Source organism: Babylonia areolata, chromosome 13, assembly GCF_041734735.1.
Source record: "Babylonia areolata isolate BAREFJ2019XMU chromosome 13, ASM4173473v1, whole genome shotgun sequence".
NCBI lineage: Eukaryota > Metazoa > Mollusca > Gastropoda > Neogastropoda > Buccinidae > Babylonia > Babylonia areolata.
In genome coordinates, this window is record NC_134888.1 from 39,545,952 (window position 1) to 39,567,786 (window position 21,835).

The window sequence follows — 21,835 nt, forward strand, 5'->3', positions numbered from 1 at the left end:
CCCCTCACTGTGTTCACTTACAGTGGTGTGAGACCTATCCCCCCTCTCTCACTGTGTTCACTTACAGTGGTGTGAGACCTATCCCCCCTCTCTCCCTGTGTTCACTTACAGTGGTGTGAGACCTATCCCCTCTCACTGTGTTCACTTACAGTGGTGTGAGACCTATCCCCCCTCTCTCACCGTGTTCACTTACAGTGGTGTGAGACCTATCCCCCCCCCTCTCCCTGTGTTCACTTACAGTGGTGTGAGACCTATCCCCCCTCTCTCTCTCAACTTATTCACTTACAATGGTGTGAGGAGTGACCCCCTTTCTCTATTCACTCACAGTGGTGTGAGCTATGACCCCTTCTCCCTGTATTCATTCACAGTGGTGTGAGCTGTGATCCCTTCTCCCTGTATTCACTCACAGTGGTGTGAGCTGTGATCCCTTCTCCCTGTATTCACTCACAGTGGTGTAAAGTGTGACCCCCTTTATTCACTCACAGTGGTGTGAGCTGTGATCCCTTCTCCCTGTATTCACTCACAGTGGTGTAAAGTGTGACCCCCTTTATTCACTCACAGTGGTGTGAAGTGTGACCCCCTTTCAATATTCACCCACAGTGGTGTGAAGTGTGACCCCCTTTATTCACTCACAGTGGTGTGAGCTGTGATCCCTTCTCCCTGTATTCACTCACAGCGGTGTGAGCTGTGATCCCTTCTCCCTGTATTCATTCACTCACAGCGGTGTGAGCTGTGATCCCTTCTCCCTGTATTCATTCACTTACAGCGGTGTGAAGTATGACACCCCCCCTCTCTATTCACTCAGTGGTGTGAAGTGTGACCCCCTTTATTCACTTACAGCGGTGTGAGCTGTGATCCCTTCTCCCTGTATTCACTCACAGCGGTGTGAGCTGTGATCCCTTCTCCCTGTATTCATTCACTCACAGCGGTGTGAGCTGTGATCCCTTCTCCCTGTATTCACTCACAGTGGTGTGAGCTGTGATCCCTTCTCCCTGTATTCATTCACTCACAGCGGTGTGAGCTGTGATCCCTTCTCCCTGTATTCACTCACTTACAGTGGTGTGAGCTGTGATCCCTTCTCCCTGTATTCACTCACAGCGGTGTGAGCTGTGATCCCTTCTCCCTGTATTCACTCACAGCGGTGTGAGCTGTGATCCGTTCTCCCTGTATTCATTCACTCACAGCGGTGTGAGGCAAGGCCTGGGATGCCGGGGACTTGGCCCCAAAGGCGGGCATGATGGAGACGGCCGGGGAGACGGGAGGCTTGAGGCCGGCACTCTTCACCACCTGCTCTATGGCTCCGCGCAGCTTCTTCACCTGCTCCGCGCTGTCAAACCTGGAGACACAGCACAGGCTCAGTGGACATGCTGTAACAGCCTCAAAACTACCACCACCACCCACCACCCTGCTGGATTTTTCCTCTGGGTCATTCAGGGCTAGCCTTCCTTCATTACAATCTTAATGGAAACAAACACTGAAGTTGTACCTATTTTATTTTTAACCAGCTTGTACTGAATCTAACTGGGCAAAATTTACCATAGGTGGTCATTTCAAGCTTGGCTAGAATGACCCCTTTTTGTTACATAGGAGGGGGAAGGTGGAGGGGGGCAAACTGAACGAGGAGGGTCAATTCTTACAAGCTGAAGTTTACATCTGAGAGCTCTTCCAGGCTAATGTAAGTAGAAGACCCCTCCTAGCTAGAAATTACCCCAGGGTAAAAACCTGAACAGGTATAACGAATTGTTTGCTACACTGGGGCTTGCTCCAACTGTCATGCACAGTTCTTACACTGCCAGTTTATAAAGACTGATGAAACTATAAATAAAGAGTTACCTCATACGGTTTACAGGACAAAAGTCTGTAAAGGTATGCACAATTACTTAAAGCTGACCAGAGTAGAGATCTACCACACAGTTCTTAGGATGCAAGTCAGTCTGGACAAGAGATCATAAAAAATGTGAAAAGTGAATACGAACGTCAGTCTGAATGTTTCATCCAACTTTCTCTCGCCAGCACTGGTGACAGTCCAGAGGAAGTAGTTGGGGGTGAAGCTTTGCGCCACGCGGATGACAGCGATGTTGTGACTGGTCAGGATCTCCTGCGTGTCTTTCTTTCGCACAACAATGTTGCCCTGCCCAGGTAAAAGAAATAATAACAGCAATGTGCATTTATATGGCACCTACCCTGCAGCTCCAAACGCATCTAACAATACATCTAGTGTAAGACCCTACGACTATGGAAATAACGTTGATACAAACTATATCAGAAGCAGTTTAACATCACTCACCACTCACACACCTCTCCCATCTAATCTTCAGCCCCCTCACACCTCCACAAAAACACATTGAGGCATACACATGAACATCTCATCCTCAGCCCCCTCACACCTCCACAAAAACATATTGAGGCATACACATGAACATCTCATCCTCAGCCCCCTCACACCTCCACAAAAACACATTGAGGCATACACATGAACATCTCATCCTCAGCCCCCTCACACCTCCACAAAAACATATTGAGGCATACACATGAACATCTCATCCTCAGCCCCCTCACACCTCCACAAAAACACATTGAAGCATACACATGAACAAAGTCTGGGGGGAGAAGGATCCATAGTTTAAAGTACTGTTTGAGCAAGTACATTTTAAGATTAGACTTGAAAGATTTAATAATGGAGCAGTGTCTGATATTTTGTGGTAGATTTACAAAAAAAAGAAAAAAAAAAGAGGATATTTCTTACACTTAAAAATATTGCCCTGTTCATGGAAAAACAGTGTTTTTCTCATGCACAATGTTGCTCTGTCCAGGGAAAAACTGTCTTTCTTCACAATGTTGCCTCACCCATGGAAAAACACAGAGTCTTTCTTACACACTATGTCCTGCCAAGGAAAAACAGTCTTTCTTTCTTTCGCCCAACAATATTGCCCTGCATGTGGAAAAACACAGCGTCTTTCTAATGAACAAAGTTGCCTTTCCCATGGAAAAACACAGCACACCTCTGTGCACTCTCACATCACATCATGGTGCTTACAGCCCAGCCAAAAGGGGCCATCATCTCCTGCCTGAAATCCATCAAAAATTAAAACCAGGCAGAGACACAGACAAAATAATGCTGAAACTTCCATCACAAGGAATGAGATCAAAGTCTTGTCAATCAGTGTAAAACTCAAACTGAGGTAAAATCATTCACTTCATACAGGAACAGAAAAAAGTCTCTGATGGTATTTTCGTCAAACAGGCTCTTCATGGAGCCAGCTTTGAAGTTTGTGTGCCTGTTATCATGCAGATCCAAACAGTCAATCAGCACTGATGTTTAATACGGAGCGACTTGATCCAAGGTACACACCAGGGAGCTTTCCTTCTCTCGGGAGGCAGGAGGGCAGGAGAGAATGGACAGTTATAACAAGGCTTTTACCACATTCCTGGTCATGTACAACCTCCCAGTCATCAAATTCTCAGACCTGACTGATGGAAAAGTACGCTTGTTTGGAAAATGTGCAATTCATTAAAAAAATTCACTTCACCATCAGCCTCTTTGGAAAATTTATGGGCGGTCTACCTGTTTGATCAGAACTTACCTGTTTGGACACAGTATCCTGAATGATCCTGACATCAACCGCAGGTGTGTTTCCACTGGTTGTCGTCAATGTGGCAAAGTCTTGGAACAATACAGCTACTCCCTGAATTTCTCCAGCTTTAGCCGCAGGGAAGGCTGGCTGAGGTGATTTTGAGGCTCCTGAACAATGAAATAAAACAATTGCATACACACACACATATACAAAGACACAACGTTTTAGTATGATCAGTTCTGCCTTTAAAATGCAAATAAATGCCTGTTCTTCAGAACAAAATCAAATCAATCTTCTACCACCTTCTTTTACATATCAAACTAGCTGGGCCTCAAAGTCAATGACATGAAAATATTTTATATAAATTGCATACAAATGCCTATTCTCCAGAACATGATAAAATCATTTCTATTCCACCCACTTTAACATATCACACCAGCTGGGCCTAACAGTCAATGAAATGAAAATATACACTCAAGGCTATTTTGCAGTCTGTAATGTCCATGCATCACAAAAATTCATCCTGGGGCTCAATAACCCTTGCTCTCAAGCCTCCCCCACCCCCAACACTTCTTCACACACCTTATCCAACCCCCCACCCCAACACTTCTTCACACACCTTATCCAACCCCCCACCCCAACACTTCTTCACACACCTTATCCAACCCCCCACCCCCCAACACTTCTTCACACACCTTATCCTACCCCCCACCCCAACACTTCTTCACACACCTTATCCAACCCCCCACCCCAACACTTCTTCACACACCTTATCCAACCCCCCACCCCAACACTTCTTCACACACCTTATCCTACCCACCACCCCAACACTTCTTCACACACCTTATCCAACCCCCCACCCCAACACTTCTTCACACACCTTATCCAACCCCCCACCCCCCAACACTTCTTCACACACCTTATCCAACCCCCCACCCCCCAACACTTCTTCACACACCTTATCCTACCCCAACACTTCTTCACACACCTTATCCTACCCCAACACTTCTTCACACACCTTATCCAACCCCCCACACCAACACTTCTTCACACACCTTATCCTACCCCCCACACCCAACACTTCTTCACACACCTTATCCAACCCCCCACCCCAACACTTCTTCACACACCTTATCCTACCCCAACACTTCTTCACACACCTTATCCTACCCCAACACTTCTTCACACACCTTATCCAACCCCCCACACCAACACTTCTTCACACACCTTATCCAACCCCCCACCCCAACACTTCTTCACACACCTTATCCAACCCCCCACCCCAACACTTCTTCACACACCTTATCCTACCCCAACACTTCTTCACACACCTTATCCTACCCCAACACTTCTTCACACACCTTATCCAACCCCCCACACCAACACTTCTTCACACACCTTATCCAACCCCCCACCCCAACACTTCTTCACACACCTTATCCTACCCCAACACTTCTTCATACACCTTATCCAACCCCCCACCCCAACACTTCTTCACACACCTTATCCAACCCCCCACCCCAACACTTCTTCACACACCTTATCCAACCCCCCACCCCAACACTTCTTCACACACCTTATCCAACCCCCCACCCCAACACTTCTTCACACACCTTATCCAACCCCCCACCCCAACACTTCTTCACACACCTTATCCAACCCCCCACCCCAACACTTCTTCACACACCTTATCCAACCAACACTTCTTCACACACCTTATCCAACCCCCCACCCCAACACTTCTTCACACACCTTATCCAACCCCCCACCCCCCAAAAATAAACAACTGATCCAATGAACCCGCTCACCTGCCCCAATCACAGGTATGGGCTGCGAAGGTGTGGTAGGCTGCTGTCCCACCAGCTGACCCATCCCCGGTTTCCCGCCCAACGCAGTCACGATGGCGGACTGCGAGGACACGCCCATTGACGAAGCAGGCGGGGTGGAGAAGAAGCCAGGCCCCGGCATGGACGCTGCAGAGTACTGCAGAGCCTGGCCCTTCAGCGCCGAGGCAAAGTACCCAGGCTGCGGCACGGGTGGCTGGGACGGGGGCGGGTTCACTGCCGGGTAGCCTATTGCCCCTGTACCTTTCAGAAGCAAGTGTCGGACTGAAGTAAACAGATTCAGTCATCACCATACAGGGAGGAGAGCAGCATTGACACAAATCTTCAGTTTTCAACAACGCCTTTTTTCTCTTTTTTAAAAGGTTTCTTTTTCTTTTCTTTTTTTTAATAATGTGTGCAAGGCCATTTAATGTAACTGCCAATACTGTGGTAAGAAAGAAAAAACTGGCCCCCCCGTCCCCCGCCGAAAAAAACATATATTTTGTTTAATAACCTTTCCTTTCAATAATCTTTAAAAATCAGTAAAATATGTATTCTGCATTTAAACATACAATGAATACACACACACATATGTACATATACATACAAAGACACACAAACACTTCATAAAAGGCTTGTCAAAAACACCACCACCTTAATTTCAGCATAAAGAGTAGAATGACAGACACATGCACGACCACAATGCATGCTGGTTTGCACACTTCTGCGTTTGATGGCCGTTACTTCCACATTTATTTTTATCTACATGTAGGCTTTTATGTCTCTGAACAATTCCAGTCACCAGCATTTAGACCGCTATACTCCCCGTTTTCTGGGACAGCTCGCATACTCACGCTTGCACACACACACACGTGCACTCTCTCTCTCTCTCACCGGTGTGGCCGGGCAGCCAGTCAGCGACAGCAGCAGTGTCTGTGGCAGCAGGGACATAGTACTGAGCACCAGGGGTCTGCAGCAGACTTTCCCCATACTCTGACCCACACCCAGACAGTCCGTTCTCCTCGTCATCTTCCTCATCCTCTGTCGTCGTTATCACCTCAGCTGCAGACTGGTGCTCGCTTCCCCTGAATTTGCCAAAGCTGGAAGGTGCTGTGCCGCCTAATGGATAATTAATACAAAGGAAAAGTTTTTTTTTAACCTTAATTTGATGATAATGTAAAGAACAGTTTTTGTTTTGTCTTTTTTAAAGTTAACTAAATGACAAGACCATTTCAAGTTTGCATTCTGTAGGAACCAACCAAAATGGAAATGGCATTCTGAAAAACATGATTTAATGCAATAATGAAACACTGTAATGAAAGATGATAAAAAAAAATAATACAAAGAACTTCTCAAAAAAAGTGTAATACAAAAAAACTAACACTCAAGTGCTTCAGAAACTGAAAATACAAAAAATAATTTTCCAATATACTTTGCAATATATAATAATGACTAAATAAAGAAAAGAAATCACACAAGCACATAAAAAAAATCTAGATTCTAATTTAAACTGGAGGCAGGGAAAACAGAGTAGGGATAGAGGTAAACTTCTGTATATAAAATGGAAGTTAACTTTGGTTTTGGGTCCCTTCAATTTTCTTGCTCTCTTATTTTATTCTGAAGACAAATAAAAATAGACCATGAAGATAGTTGCAGTGTTAATCATCTTTCCTTTCTAACAAAGTCAAACCTTTTCTGCTTGACATGACAGTAACATTTCTGAAAATATGACTTCAATAAATGCTCAAAGTCGAACTGTGACATTATTATTTAAGACCATGCCACTTTTAACTGAAGTAAAGCATTATGCTCAATTTCAGGAAAAAAAAAAAAAAGCTTTGGATTTAAACTTCTTGAGGTATTAAAAACTTCTGTTACAAGGAAGTCTGGGCTGGGATAATTTCACAAAATCCAACTGCTCTTAGGCACACACGCTCAGCAAACGAATGCTTCATGCATTGTGTCAACCTGTATAAGTAATAAAACCAATCAAACAACAATAAAACAAACAAACAAACAAAAAAACCCACCTGAACTCACATGCTCAATCCTCTCACACTCAAAGTGAATCAACTTCATGTTCAATGAGACACTCACACCATGCAGTGATCAACTTTCTTCTCAAGAACGGAGTGCCCAAACAAAACCATACCATAACAGGCAACAAAAACAAACTGACCAAGCCAAGGCCAACGCAACCAAACACGGGAGGGGGAAATGAAATGAAATGAAATTATGATGCTTAGAGCCTTGCCGACCACTAAGGCCATCACAAGGCTATCGCCACGTTAATAAGTACTACAAGGATAACTACGGGAGGGGGGGTCAGCCACAGACAGACAGGCTGTGTAGAAATCTGCAGGGCTGAGGACAGCCAGCAGGTCAGGGGTATGATGGGGGGGGGGGGGGGGACAGCCACAGACAGACAGGCTGTGTAGAAATCTGTGGGGCTGAGGACAGCCAGCAGGTCAGGGGTATGATGGGGGGGGGGGGGGGGGGGGGGGGGGGGGACAGCCACAGACAGACAGGCTGTGTAGAAATCTGTGGGGCTGAGGACAGCCAGCAGGTCAGGGGAATGAATCTACTCAGTCTGTGGAATCATCTCTCTTTTTTTTTTTTTTTTTTTTTTTAGTACAAGGCTTGCTGATGACAGCTGGGGGCATATTAGCACCATTTACTACTACTGACTGTCAATCATTCTGGTGTTTAGAGCGAACTGTATTGCTTATAGCCCAGACCACTGCAAGCAGTCACATTCCGGGTCATGCCAGTGTAGCTTCTGACCAATTAATCCTTTCCACAGCCTACCCCTCCCCCCAACCCCCTCCCCGACCCCCACACCCTCCCCCATCCCTTCAGGATCTCATGCATGTACAAGCTTTTGAGTAAGTCTGTGTATGCATCTGATTATCATTAGTGAACCCACAGGGATGGGCGGGCAGGAACGCATAAAACTCGCATCAAACTGGAACTGTCCACGTGCAAAAACGGCACTCCTCTCTTGACACAAGTGCAACACACGGCACGTAAAAACAAACGCATAAGGGGGAAAAAAAGAGAGAGACTAAGATGACCTGGTTGCTCACTGAGTCTTGCCGTAGCAGGTGCGGCAGCAGGTGCAACAGGGGTGGCAGGTCTTGGCGGATACCCGGGCAGAAGTGGGTAGCGGTAGCCGGCTCCTGGAGTGAGGTGGGGAGGCTGGGCGTAAGGCGGGTACTGGGAGGGCTGGTAGGGAGAGCCCATGAAGTAGCCGGCAGCGTTCATCTGGGAGGCAGCCAGGCCCTGGGCACTGAGCATGCTGGCGTTGGAGGCTGCAGCTGCCGCTGCCATGTTGGCCTGGAACTCATCCTGGGGGTGGGAGGGGTCAGGGGAAAGAAAAAACAAAAAAGAATTAAACAATGTTTAAGTGAGTAAATCCCCGAAAACAACAATGTTTCACTGGGTAAATATAGCCAAAAAACAAATTAAACAGACTCAAATTATCTGCTTATACCAGTTATAGCCCATCCAACCACAAAAGGGCCATCTCAAGAGCTGAAAATGCACACAACAGTGACTTTAGTTAAAACAAAAATAAATCCAGATCAAGTATTGCTCAGTCAAATCAAATCATGCTGCTCATAACCCAGCTGACTGCAACCACCATTTCAGGGCTGGATATCAATCATGCATAGTGTAAATGGAAGTTGCAATTCATGAAGGCAAATGAAACAAAAGATATGTTTTCTTTTTCTTTTTTTTTCTTTTTTTTTTTTTACTACTATAAATGAGTTGTGTTCCAATGAAGGACTACTAAAAGCTTTGGAATGGGAGAGAGCCCAGACCACCCTGCCTGTCCCTGAACCTGGGGATGGTCCTCCACCGCCACCCCCAAAATCAAAATGAGACAAATCAAATTATCAAATTATGGTGCTTACAGCCTTGCCAACCACAAAGGCCACCCCAAAGCTATCGCATAATGAGACAGGAAGCTGTGTCAGGAGGAAAAGAAACCCAGTTTCTTCCAGTCTGCAGAAAATGCTGGCAAAGTGGACCAAAAAAAAAAAAAAAAAGGGGGGGGGGGAGAGCCAGCTTCCATTCACCTGCAACTACAAATACAATGAAGGGACAGCTTGCAGCTTCATGTTCACTCAAATTCAACTTCAGGATCTGCCAGCACCCCAACAAAGCCTTTCAAAAGAACAAGACTTGGCTGTGTAGTCCCAGACCACAATCCATGATGAGACAACCCTGTGTCCTCAGCAAAAGAAATAGACCAGAAGAAAGATTGAAAGTGGACCACTTCTCCAGAACACAAGATTTTCTGCCTTGCTGCCAAACAACAGTTGGCTGAAAAACGGTTTTGACCCAATCTTCATGAAGTCAGCGACCAACACCATGGCCTGTGGGTGACATGATACAAACTATGTTGCCTTTTTTGTCCTCACTACATCCTGACAACACCAACAAGCAGATGAAGTCTGGAAAACATCAGGGTGGCTGCAAAGCTATCGAAAAACCCATGGTGGCTTATGACTGCAGTTGCAGTACATGGTTGGTTTTGACCTCACTGAGCAGCTGCTGGGGACATGTGCCTCACAAATGGATACATCGTCAACATAAAAGTGACCAGAGGGAATGTCCTTCCTGCACGACAGTTCAGGGAAAAAGTGACTGATGGTCTGCTGGAGGGCTTTGTCACCAGACATACCAAAACCAGGAAGACTCACAGAGCGACACCTCACCCAGCAGCAGACCGACGTCTAGCGACCAGACCGCAACACGTGCAGTGACCGCAGAGCTCCTGGATGGAAGAGCACACAAACCAGGTAGAAATGCAAACAGTGCAAAACTGTGCCCCAAGTGTAAGAACCATGGACTGAAAAATGTGCCCCAAGTGTAAGAACCATGGACTGAAAAATGTGCCCCAAGTGTAAGAACCATTGACTGAAAACTGTGCCCCAAGTGTAAGAACCATGGACTGAAAACTGTGCCCCAAGTGTAAGAACCATGGACTGGAAACTGTGCCCCAAGTGTAAGAACCATGGACTGAAAACTGTGCCCCAAGTGTAAGAACCATGGACTGAAAACTGTGCCCCAAGTGTAAGAACCATGGACTGGAAACTGTGCCCCAAGTGTAAGAACCATGGACTGGAAACTGTGCCCCAAGTGTAAGAACCATGGACTGAAAACTGTGCCCCAAGTGTAAGAACCATGGACTGGAAACTGTGGCGACTGCAGTGGGTGTAGCCGTTATGTCTATTCCGTTCTGGTTGTACTGCCCTGCATAAACCGGACAGTGTGCCGCTTTGCTTCTTGGAGCAATTCTTCACAAAGACTACCTGAGCATTGTAACATCACCAAGGCAGTCTCTGCAGTCAACAAGAGTGGAGACAGAGGAGGATGAAGAGGAGGCAGAGGGGACTTGGGCTGCAGGAAGAGCAAGGAGAGAGGGAGGGTCAGCCCTACCTGGCAGGTGATTACTGAGGAAGCTGCACCCAGATTGTTATCTACAATGTTGCACTTTACAGCAAATATGTTCTGTCAGCAGTAATGTTAGGTTGTGTTGGAGTTCAGATATGGTTTGAACAATTCAAGAGAATAAAAAGGGAAAGTATATGAAACATATAAAAAATTTTTTTTTAAAACCTTAAAAAAACCAGTGTTTTGCTTCCAGGTGCTGACAGTGCACATCACTGACAGTCACCTGAGCATTTTCCAGAACTAAAATCACTGATGTGTGTGTTGTGGGCAGTCCTGATATTTTGGTGGATACAGATCCTGATGCCTCTCCTTGGGAGTATTTCAATGGTGCTGCAAACCAACTTGTATGCTGCCCAGTACAAAGCAGCATCTGGACAGGCCATCAAGCCTCACAATCTGCTAGCTGACTGGCATGACGTCAACACCCAGGAAATCAAAGTATTCCTGGGATTACCGTTTTTGATGGGGACTGTGGACAAACCTGGCATCAAGTCCAACCGGACCACAAACCCCCTTCTGGAAACATAAATTTTCAGAAAAAGTATGAGTAGAATCGTTTTGAGGCAATCCTCATGGCCTTCCATCTGAATGACAATACAAAAATCTTACCCCGTGATGATGATCCTGCTCATGACAAACTTTTCAAAGTTCGACCTCTGATCCAGAAAGTGCAAGACAGGTTTGGTGCTGTCTACAGTCCAAAGCTGAACTTGGCTACTTATGAGTCAATGATGCCATGGCGCGGACGTGTTGGTTTTCGGCAGTTCATTCCAAGCAAACCCATAACGTATGGGATAAAAATGTTCATGTGCTGTGCGAGTGAGTCCTCCTATGTCTGCAAAATGGAGATATATTCTGGGAGAAAGGGGGAGCAAAAAGAAAGGACCACAGTCCCAATGTCATCTAAAGACTGGCTGAGGATTTCCACGGGAAGGGCCATACAATTTATACTGACAGATTGTTTTCATCTATCAAATCAAATCACACTGTGTTTACAGCCTTGCTGACCACTAAGGCCATCTCAAGGCTATCGCAATGTTAGACCCTACTCAGGCATGAGATTGGATTGTTGGCTAAAAGAGGAAGCATATAGGGACTGGCTTATCAAAGATTCAAAGGATAGGCATTATGCATGATGTGCAGTTTGCGAGTCATCTCTCAGTTTGTCATCAATGGGCGAAAGTGTTCTGAGAAAACACATGCAAAGTGAGAGACATAAGAAATGCTCAAAACAGCATCTTGAAGATGCCTGCTCTCGTGTGCCAGACTTTTTCAAGAGGTTCAGCAGTGGTGTTGATTCATCAACCTGTCAAACGATAAATCAAGCCAAGGCAGGATCCACATCTGTGTCTGCTTTAGCTGCAAGTGGCCTTGCATCGTCAGCATCTGATTTGCCATCCTCTTCAAATTCTGGGACTTCGGCCACGTGTTCTCAACCATCTACTTCAAGCGGTATTTCAAGTAAGTGTGCAGTGCTTATCCTCAGAAATAAAGAGTGTTGTCCTTTGTTTCTTATTTTTTTTAATGTGTTTATTTATTTTCTTATATTATTATTGCTGTTGTTGTTATCACATCACTGATTATTATTTTTGTTTGTTTACCTTCTTTGGCCTGAACAGCTGAAGTCCGAACTCAAAGGAAAAACAAACAAACATGTTTTTGCTCATTCCATTTTCCCTCTTTAAACAAAATTTAATTTCTCTCTCTGTCTCTCTGAATTTCTCTATTCTTGAGATAGTCACAATGAAGTTGACTTGACACCTCTTTTCTCTGGATTGTTTACTTTTTTTTGTTTTGTTTTTTTGTACATTTCAGAGTTGACTTCATCAAGTTTTTGCACCCTATAAATAGTAGTAGTAGTAGTTTTTTTTAATGTATTTATCTATTATTTATTTACTATTTATTTTTATTTTATTTTATTGTTTTTTGAGGTTTTTTTTTTGTTGTTGTTGTTGTTTTGTTTTTGGGTTTTTTTTGTTATTTTATTTTATTATTTTTTCTCAAGGCCTGACTAAGCGCGTTGGGTTACGCTGCTGGTCACTGTGAGGCATCTGCTTGGCAGATGTGGTGTAGCGAAAAATAATATGGATCTGACCGAACGCAGCGATGCCCCCTTGAGCTACTGATACTGATTCTGTTTACTAATTAATTTGACATTTTCTGACTTTCCATTGTATTGTATTGTATTTAAATCTTCATTTTCTTTTTTTTCCAACCTTTACTTATTTAATAAATTAATAACTTTTGTGGAATTCATCCGTTTTGCTTGCATTGTTACAAAGGCATACGGTGAAAGCAGTCTTGGCCCTAAGTCACTATCCTCTGCTTGTGTATTGATTTATAAAGATCATTCTTAGGTGTGTGTGTGTGTGTGTCTGACTGCGTGTGTGTCAGTTATGGTTGTGCACATGGTTCATTCAGTCTGATTTGTGGAATATAAATAATATTGGGAATGTGTACTCAAGTATGAGAGCATGAGTGAATACACAACAGGTTTGAATTGCTACTTTAAAGAAAAAATAAGAAAAAAAGTGTACTGGCATACAGGTGTCAAAAGAGGGATCAACTGTGTGTCACTGTGTGTGTGTGTGTGCGTGTGTGTGTGTGTGTGTGCGCGCATATGCAACTGAATTATGCATTTTAAAATGGGTTTATTCTGTGTGTGTGTGTGTGTGTGTGTGTGTGTGTGTGTGTGTGTACAAGCATGCAGCTGAATTATGCATTTTAAAATGGTATATTTTTTCAAACAGGTTTCTGCATCAGCAATGACAGGCTCAAGGCGGAGGTACTGTGGAACTTGAAGATGGTGGCTTCCCACTTCAGCTTCAGAAAAAATATCTGAACTGTTCTGTTTGATGTTTCCTGACAGATTGCTTCACAATTTAAATGTGGGGAGACCAAAAGTAGATACCTCATCACGTTCAGTCTTGCACCTTATTTCTCTGAAATGATGCTGGAAAAAGGGAAGTCATCTGATGAATATGTTCTACTTTTTGATGAGTCGCTCAATAACAAGACTCAGATGATGCAGCTGGACTTTCATATCAGATACTGGCACGGTAACATAGTCAAGACCCGCTTTCTGACAATGGAATTCATGGGACATGCAACAGCAGTTGATCTCCAGGAAAAGTCTGAAACTGTCTTCAGTGATTTGAACCTGAAAACATCCAGTTTAGTCCAAATTTCCATAGACAGCCCAGCTGTGAACCTGAAGTTGCTGGAACACATCAACAGTGACATGGTTGAAAACCATGGTGTTGGGTTGCTTCGTGTGGGCAGCTGTGGACTGCATGTTGTCCACAACGCTTTCAGAAGTGGCTGTGAGGCATCAAAGTGGGACATTGAGTCCTTCCTTGCATCTGCCTACACTTTGTTCAAAGACAGACCAGCAAGAAGAGAGGATTTTGTGACAGTCACAGGCTCAACAATTTTACCTGCCAAGTTCTGCACACATCGCTGGCTGGAAAACAAGTCAGTGGCCACAAGAGCAATTGAAATGATTGGGGACCTCAAGAAATTTGTTAAAGCAGCGGTGGACAAGCATGTCACACTGCCCAGGAACAAGAGTTTTGACATTGTCAAGACTGGTACTGGTGTTTTATCTACACCCCTCCTGGCTTGCCGTTTGGCATTCTTCTGTTCAGTGGCCAGTATACTGGAACCTTTTCTTCAGTGGCCAGTATACTGGAACCTTTTCTGACCAAGTACCAGGTGGATCAGCCCCTTTTTCCGTTCATGTGTGGAGACTTGCAGGATATGCTGAAAACCCTGATGAAGCGATTCATCAAAGGAGAACTCCTGCAGGACTGTACGGCTCAAAGGCTGGTGCAGATTGATGTGGGCAGTTCCACCAACCATCTGCATTTGAGAGGCTGGTGCAGATTGATGTGGGCAGTTCCACCAACCATCTGCATTTGAGAGGCTGGTGCAGATTGATGTGGGCAGTTCCACCAACCATCTGCATTTGAATAAGGTGGAACTTGGATTTCACACAGATAGACTTATTGGAATTCAAGCGCTCCTCTGGATCAATGATGGAGGGACTGGTAACAGAATTCAGAGGAGAATGTAGAGACTTTCTGAAGGCTGTGGTACAGAAACTGCAAGAGAAATCACCTCTCAAATACACTTTGGTCAGGAATTTGAGCTGCCTGAATCCCAAGATGATGGGTGAATAAGACGTCTGCATGAGCAGGATGAAGCGGGTGCTTCAGTGCTGTCAGTGTCAGGCAGCCAAAGACTGACGGATGAGATGTGTGACAAGGCATCTCAAGAGTTTTTTCTTTTTTCTTGACATGACTACCGTGAAATGTGCAGCAGATGAATTTGATCCAGCATCACAGAGGCTGGATTCCTGGTTCCAAAGTGCCATTGCAGACCGAGTTGAATTCCAGACTCTGTGGTTTGTTGTGAGGATGCTCCTTTTGTCCCAGACAGGCACTTGTGGAAAGAGGTTTCTCCTTCAACAAAGAAGTGGTGGCAGACAATCTCAGCAACGCTGCTCTGAAGGCCCAGAGTTGTCTTAGATCACATCCACAGTGTGGGAGGAGTGGAGGAGGTGACACTCAGCAAAGCTGCTCTGAAGGCCCAGAGTTGTCTTAGATCACATCCAGTGTGGGAGGAGTGGAGGAGGTGACAGCAAAGCTGCTCTGAAGGCCCAGAGTTGTCTTAGATCACATCCAGTGTGGGAGGAGTGGAGGAGGTGACACTCAGCAAAGGTGCTCTGAAGGCCCAGAGTTGTTTTAGATCACATCCAGTGTGGGAGGAGTGGAGGAGGTTGTCACTGACAAGAAATTACTTGTATCAGCTTCAGGGATGACATACCTCACTGAATAGAGAAGGCAGAAGGAGGCAGATGGGAAAGTTGAGCAGAGGAAGAGGTTGGGAGAAGAACTGACCACACTGAAGAAAAACCTGAAGACCAGCAGTGATGAGGCACGACATCTCCTGGAACAGGCTGACCGACTGAGTGTCCAGGCTCAGGAGCAGAGAAGCTTCAGTCTGACTGAAAGGTCTGACACCATGCGTTTGTTGGCCAAAGACAAAAAAGATGAAACTGAGAAGGTTCAGCAGGACATCAACAGAGTGGAGGGAGAAATGAAATTGTGTTAATTTGATGAACAGATCCTGATTCCCCCCCCCACACACACACACACCCCACCCCCACACCCCCCAGTTGCAAGTGACTTATATTTCCAGTAATGCGAAACAGGTATCAAGACATCTTGTGTGTGTGCATTTATATTTTTTCTGCTAATTAATTGTGGGTGATAGAATTTCTGCTAGTAGCATTCACTATGTAGGCATCAAGACATCTGGTGTGTGTTTTCATTTCTTTTTCTTCTTCTTCTTTTTTTTCCCGACGGACTTGTGTGAAAATCTGTAATGCTCAATGTGCTGGCATCAAGACTCAGCTCCATGTGTGAATTTTCTTCAGTTGTGAGTGACTGTATTGTAATATTACAAGACACTTCATTATGACTTTAAATGAGCCCTTGATCATCAGAAGACTTCAAAAAATGTCATGGAAGACATGTACAGGTACGATTTTTATGTCTCCTATTAACTTTGTAGGTCCTTACAAAATACTGAGATGGTCCTTGTAAGTCCTTACAAGGTCCTTACTTAGCATAACCTGAAGTCCCTGGGAACCCTGTATAATAATGTAGTGGACTTCATTCTTCAGACTGACTGAAAAAACTGAGTTGTGTGGTTTCCAGCCTCTTCAGAACAGTGATTTCTGTGGACATTTACCACAGAATTTTTCAATGGAGTGTTTGCTCATGGCTCAGCCAACCACAAGGGCCATCACAGGGCTGAAAACCTGTCCAAACTTTAAAACCACTCAAGTACTGAGCAGACAGTCATCCTAGCAACTGCCCCCACTGAGAACAGTACAGACTGCTCAATACTCTTTTGATGAGGAAACAATGTGCTGACATATAATGAACGTCTCTCAGGAAAAGGATAGAAAGAACAGAACACCACATCCCAAATATAAAGAGAAGAAAAAATAAAACAAGTGAATGGAACAAAGATTACAGGGAGAGAATAAAGAATGACCCAGACAAATACCAACAATATTCAGTGAACAACAGAAAGCGGAACAAAGATTACTGGAAGAAAGTGAAGGAAAACAAAGACCAGCTCAAGAATTTGTCAGTTTAACCCCCGTCAATGTTTCACTGGTTGCAAAGCATTGTGTCAGGCAAGAAGGTCCATGCCTTCTGACCCCTATGTGTATGCAGAAACACTGAGTGAGTTGGAAGCAAAAGCTTCCCAAAGAAAAAAAGAGAGCTACTGAACAGAGAGAGCGCCAAATGGACAGGAACCACGCTGAAATGGGACTGCTTCTAAGCAGTTCCTTCCAGCACCTCAAGGCTAATTCAGATCAGCAGAGCCCCACTGCACGGACTGTAATTTTAAATATTTTCAAGAAGTCAGTCAGTGCACGCAGCAAAATATCAGGTGTGAACAGAAACTGGTAAACCACAGCAAGTCCTCGACAGGCTCTTCATGAGCTGCATCAGGAGTATGTAGGAATTGATAACTTCTGGCCCGGTCTCTGATGTCAGCAGACCACGATTGTCAGTGCTCCGTACATTTTTGCTAAAAAACCGTGAAAGTGATATACCAAAGACATCAGTTCAATGTTCACCAGCACAGTCTGTGAGTGAGGTATTGTGGTGTGTATCGTGTTTATCTAAACAACATCTTCTCAGAACACAAAAGAAATCTCATAGGAAAGGAGTTTTTCAGTGCTTGAGCCACCATGGTGGCGGCAGCGCCGGCCCAGCCAGTAGCCCCAGTTTATGTTACAGCATGTGCACTGCCAGACTACGAGTCGCTGCCTACAGTCTACGATGTATGTGTAGCTGTGGAAGCGGTTTGTGGGCATGAGGCAATCCATGGTGCTCAGCCTGTACGTGGTCTGTGGCGGATTTATTCGAAAACTAATGAAACCAGAGACAAGCTCTTGTTGGAGGGGTTCTTGTTCAGGGGAGCACGTGTCTCTCTCCTGGACAAAAATCCTTTCGTTATCAGAGACCAGACTGATGAGAAACCAACCACCAAACTGTGGATAAACAATGTACCTCTCAGTGTGGACAAACAAAGACATTGAAGCCACACTGCAGAAGCTAGAAGTGGAGATTGGATCCTCACTTCGCAATGAGCTAGCGAGAAACCCCTATGGATGGCAGACACTTTTTGAGACTGGCCGCAGGTTTGTGTTCATCTCTATGCCGAGCTCACCTCTCCAACCAGTCTTAAAACTTGGTGTGTTCACCGCAGCTCTCTACCATAAGGAGCAAAAGCAAAAACTAGTAAAATGTAGCAAGTGTCTACAGGACGGACATCTGGCAGCAAACTGTGAGGGAGAGGTGGTGTGCAGGGGATGTCTGCAACAGGGACACAAAATGTGTGACTGCCCCTCTGTTGTGCCCCCAGCTCCAGAGGAGGAGGGAGCAGCAGCAGAGCAGTCTGAAGAAACCGAGCACAAGGAAGTGTATGAGGAAATGCCCAGTGCTCAGAGCAGCACCACACCAATGCACCGTGTGCAGCCGCCAGCGCGCGCCAGCGATGCGGCAAAGAAAATTAAGGAAACCAGCCACGCGAAGCCTGCTCACAGCACAGCGAGCAGCGCCGGAAAAAAGAGGGAAAGGAGCGAGTCTCCCCCAACCACAAGTCTTCTTCCAGAAAACAAAAGGCCCGCTGTCCTGACGCAGCCAGAACACAACGGAGAGGCAGAGGCGGAAAGCATGTCGGAGGAGGGGGGTAACACTTGACATGTGTTCTCCCCCAACCAGCCTGACCTCTCCCTCACAACCCTTGGCTTTGATTAACGGACTTAGGATTAATGATTATAATTTTTCTGCACCCCGCTTTTTCAAATATGAATAATGATGTATGCATTAGTACCGTAAAGTTCGGTCTATAAGCCGCGACTTTTTACTCCAGCTACAACCTCTGCAGCTTATACAATTATGCGGCTATTTGAGGATTTTAACGATCCCGGGAGTGTCACGTTCTCGTCTATTCTTAGCTGCCCTTCAACTCACCAAAATCATGATTTCTGTCCATGAATTTTTGGATGAGCTTCAGGATAGTGTGCTAACTGTTCACGTTTTATAAATCAAATCCACACACATTAAAGCCTTCAGATCAGCATTCAGTTCCACTCTGCTCAAGCCGAAAATGCGACGTTATGCCTATGATGCAGCCTTCAAATTGAAGGCGATCGACCTAGCAGACGACAGTGCAAGCGACGAACCAGCAGCGACCTCCACCTTCATGTTCATGAAGTGAAAGCGAGGCTAAGTCAGTGACAAGATGGTGGAGGAAGCTGTGCTGGTTCTCTTCAACTCGGACACTGAAGATGAAGATTTCAGTGGATTCAGTGAGCAGGATGACACTGAATAAATATGACTATCCCTAAATTATGGATCTTATTTTTGTTGTGTTTGTTTATTATTTTTTTGTGGCACGAGCAGTATTTTTGCTTGCTTTTCTTTGTGTTGTTCCCGCTTGTGTTTATTTCATAACCTACAGTATTGACAGCTTTTCTGTAGTATCAGTATGTGTTATGGTACTGGAAATAAGTGCAGCTTATAAGCTAGTGCGGCTTATGCATGTATAAAGTTCAATTTTTTCCAAAATATAGTGGGTCCGGCGGCTTATATACCAGTGCGTTCAATAGACCGAACTTTACAGTACTCTAAATGTTCCAGGGTCATAGGCGGGCTTGGTCATCATGATGTGATGACGGTTGGAAGAAATTACCTGGCAAAGAATCATCAATTCTTTTCCTCTCTTAATGTATGTTTTCAGACAAAAGTAAGTGCAAATAGGTGCATACACACGAGGGCTAAGACAGTGAAAGGGACACAAAACTTTCACCACATCACATCTGGTAGAGAAGGTCTTCTGCACAGTAGACATCTTACGTGTAACTCCTGCCTCCATGGAGTGTGCACTGATGTGGACATCACGGACACCTGGACTGAGCACACCCCTGTTCCAGATGACGCAGCACTGCATTGTACTGGACCCCATCCCACCCCCAGTCTCCTGCCCCAATGTCCTTTTCCAAATGGATCAATCAACATGTATTGTATTGCCTTGCCTTGTCTTGTCCTGTCCTTGACCCCCAAACTCCTGGCCCTGACCATTCTGCAGCTGGAGACCACACTGCAAGTACATCAGGAACCGCCTACCCTACGAATGAAAACAGTATGTTTGGAGATACTGACACACACTGAACGCTTAACATAGACTGTGCGAATTTATCCACGTAATCAAGACACCAGAGACATGCTCTTGATGGAAGGGTTCCTGTTCATGGAAGCGAGTGTGTCTCTCCTGGACAAGAGTCCTTTTGCCCTCAGAGACCAGGCCCATGATGAACCCATCACCAAACTGGGGGTAAACAACGTACCACTCAGTGCAGACAACAAAATTTCACCCAGAGCACAAAATTTCACCCAGGGCCAAAAAAATTCCATACGGAAAAGATGGCCATCCTGTTACTCACTGTTGTGTAAATGATCAGTGATCTCCAGCTGTGAACTGGAGCAGTTGAAACAGTAGATAAATACAAGTCACAGCGGCCATGTGAATGGGACACACTGTTCAGAAGTCTTTTTCACTGCACCTTTTTCACTTTTCTTGGCTGAAGTGCTGTGTGTGTGTTACATCCTTTTCAGTGATTGTTACACCAAACCACACTTCAGAATGGATGGAAGAAACAGAAAATAGCTCATATATCTCCTGTGTGTCTACTGCAGCTTGCTAGACCTACCTTGTTTAATCAGACCTAATGTTTTTTGTTTATCTTTGGGTGCCTTCTTGTTAATAAAAAAAAAAGAAAGTAATAAAGTAAAAAAAGGCAACAAAGAAAGAAAAAAAAAAAAGAAATCAAACCATGTTGCTTATGGCTCAGCCAACCACAAGGGCCATGTCCAGGGCTGAAAACCTGTCAACATTTTAAAACCAGTCTAGTGTTGAGCAGACGGTCATCCAAACAATGCCCCAACTGAAGACAGCAGTACACAGACTGCTGCATGGACTTGTGACGAGGAAACAATGTGCAGTCATGGGGTGTACACCTTTTCACTGGTAAAGGGTAAACAGTACAGGGGTACAACACACGTACAAAATAACAACAACATTTCACCCACGGCACAAAATGGGCAAAAATTCACGGCACAAAATCTCTCCCAGGGCACAAAATTTCATAAAATCTCACGCAGGGCACAAAATTTCACAAAATCTCACGCAGGGCACAAAATTTCACAAAATCTCACCCAAGGCTCAAAATTTCATAACATCTCACCCAGGGCACAAAATTTCACAAACTTTCATAGAGTCTCACCCAGGGCACAAAATTTCACCCAGAAAATTGGGGATGTATACTCACCTTCAGCTGACGTATAGCGTCCTTGGCCTCTGCCAACTCAGACTTCACTGTTACCATGGAGTCCTTGCTGGTTGTCAGGACACCCTGCCACAGAGTGTAAGACCAACATTTAGTTAGCTTGGGGTGTTTTTTTTAAGGGGTGTGTTGCGTGGGCGCGCGCGCACGTGTGTGTGTAAGTTCACTATACTGCTTACAAACTGTCTGACATTACCATTCAATTCTCACAAAGAACCATTTAACATAAATCCAAAATCAGATCAGTTTACAATTTTCTCTTTTCTTCTGCATTACTGGGATGAGTCTCCGCAATTCACCTGCATCTAAGAGCGGCTTTTTGCATGTGTGACCATATTTACCCCATAATCTGGGCAGCCATACTTCGTTTTCAGCAGTATTGTCAATCCCAAATCACCATCAATCTAGTGCCCTCAGTCAATCACACAAAATCATTTGCTTATTTTCCATCCAACCCTTATCACTCGATACCATTATCACAACCAGACTATAATTTCATTTCTTTCTGACAGACAGATAAAATATTCGTAATTTACATA

General features: G+C 44.9%; 2 protein-coding genes and 1 pseudogene across 2 annotated transcripts in view; 2 read left to right on the forward strand and 1 right to left on the reverse strand.

The window, feature by feature from the left end:
- The window catches only part of LOC143288767 (E3 SUMO-protein ligase RanBP2-like), a 96,405-nt gene that overhangs the window by 38,361 nt on the left and 36,209 nt on the right, over window positions 1-21,835 (reverse strand). Inside the window, 7 exon segments of the mRNA XM_076597395.1 lie at window positions 1,183-1,336; window positions 1,977-2,131; window positions 3,585-3,742; window positions 5,384-5,662; window positions 6,293-6,517; window positions 8,473-8,746; window positions 21,282-21,365. Coding sequence (XP_076453510.1) covers window positions 1,183-1,336; window positions 1,977-2,131; window positions 3,585-3,742; window positions 5,384-5,662; window positions 6,293-6,517; window positions 8,473-8,746; window positions 21,282-21,365 — 1,329 coding nt within the window.
- LOC143289296 (uncharacterized) lies at window positions 10,524-14,577 on the forward strand. The gene is made up of 3 exons (XM_076598295.1): window positions 10,524-10,548; window positions 11,133-11,299; window positions 13,731-14,577. The coding sequence occupies exons 1-3, from the start codon at window positions 10,524-10,526 to the stop codon at window positions 14,562-14,564; spliced, it is 1,026 nt and encodes a 341-aa protein (XP_076454410.1). The 3' UTR covers window positions 14,565-14,577.
- Window positions 14,860-15,487, forward strand: LOC143289297 (uncharacterized; annotated as a pseudogene).

Bases quoted from the DNA above. Each gene is read 5' to 3' on its own strand.
- LOC143289296 (XM_076598295.1), top strand. From the start codon at position 10,524: ATGGACTGGAAACTGTGCCCCAAGT. The intron at 10,549-11,132 runs GTAAGAACCATG...TGTTGTGGGCAG, and splicing joins CTGGAAACTGTGCCCCAAGT to TCCTGATATTTTGGTGGATA. The intron at 11,300-13,730 runs GTATTCCTGGGA...GTTTCCTGACAG, and splicing joins TCAACACCCAGGAAATCAAA to ATTGCTTCACAATTTAAATG.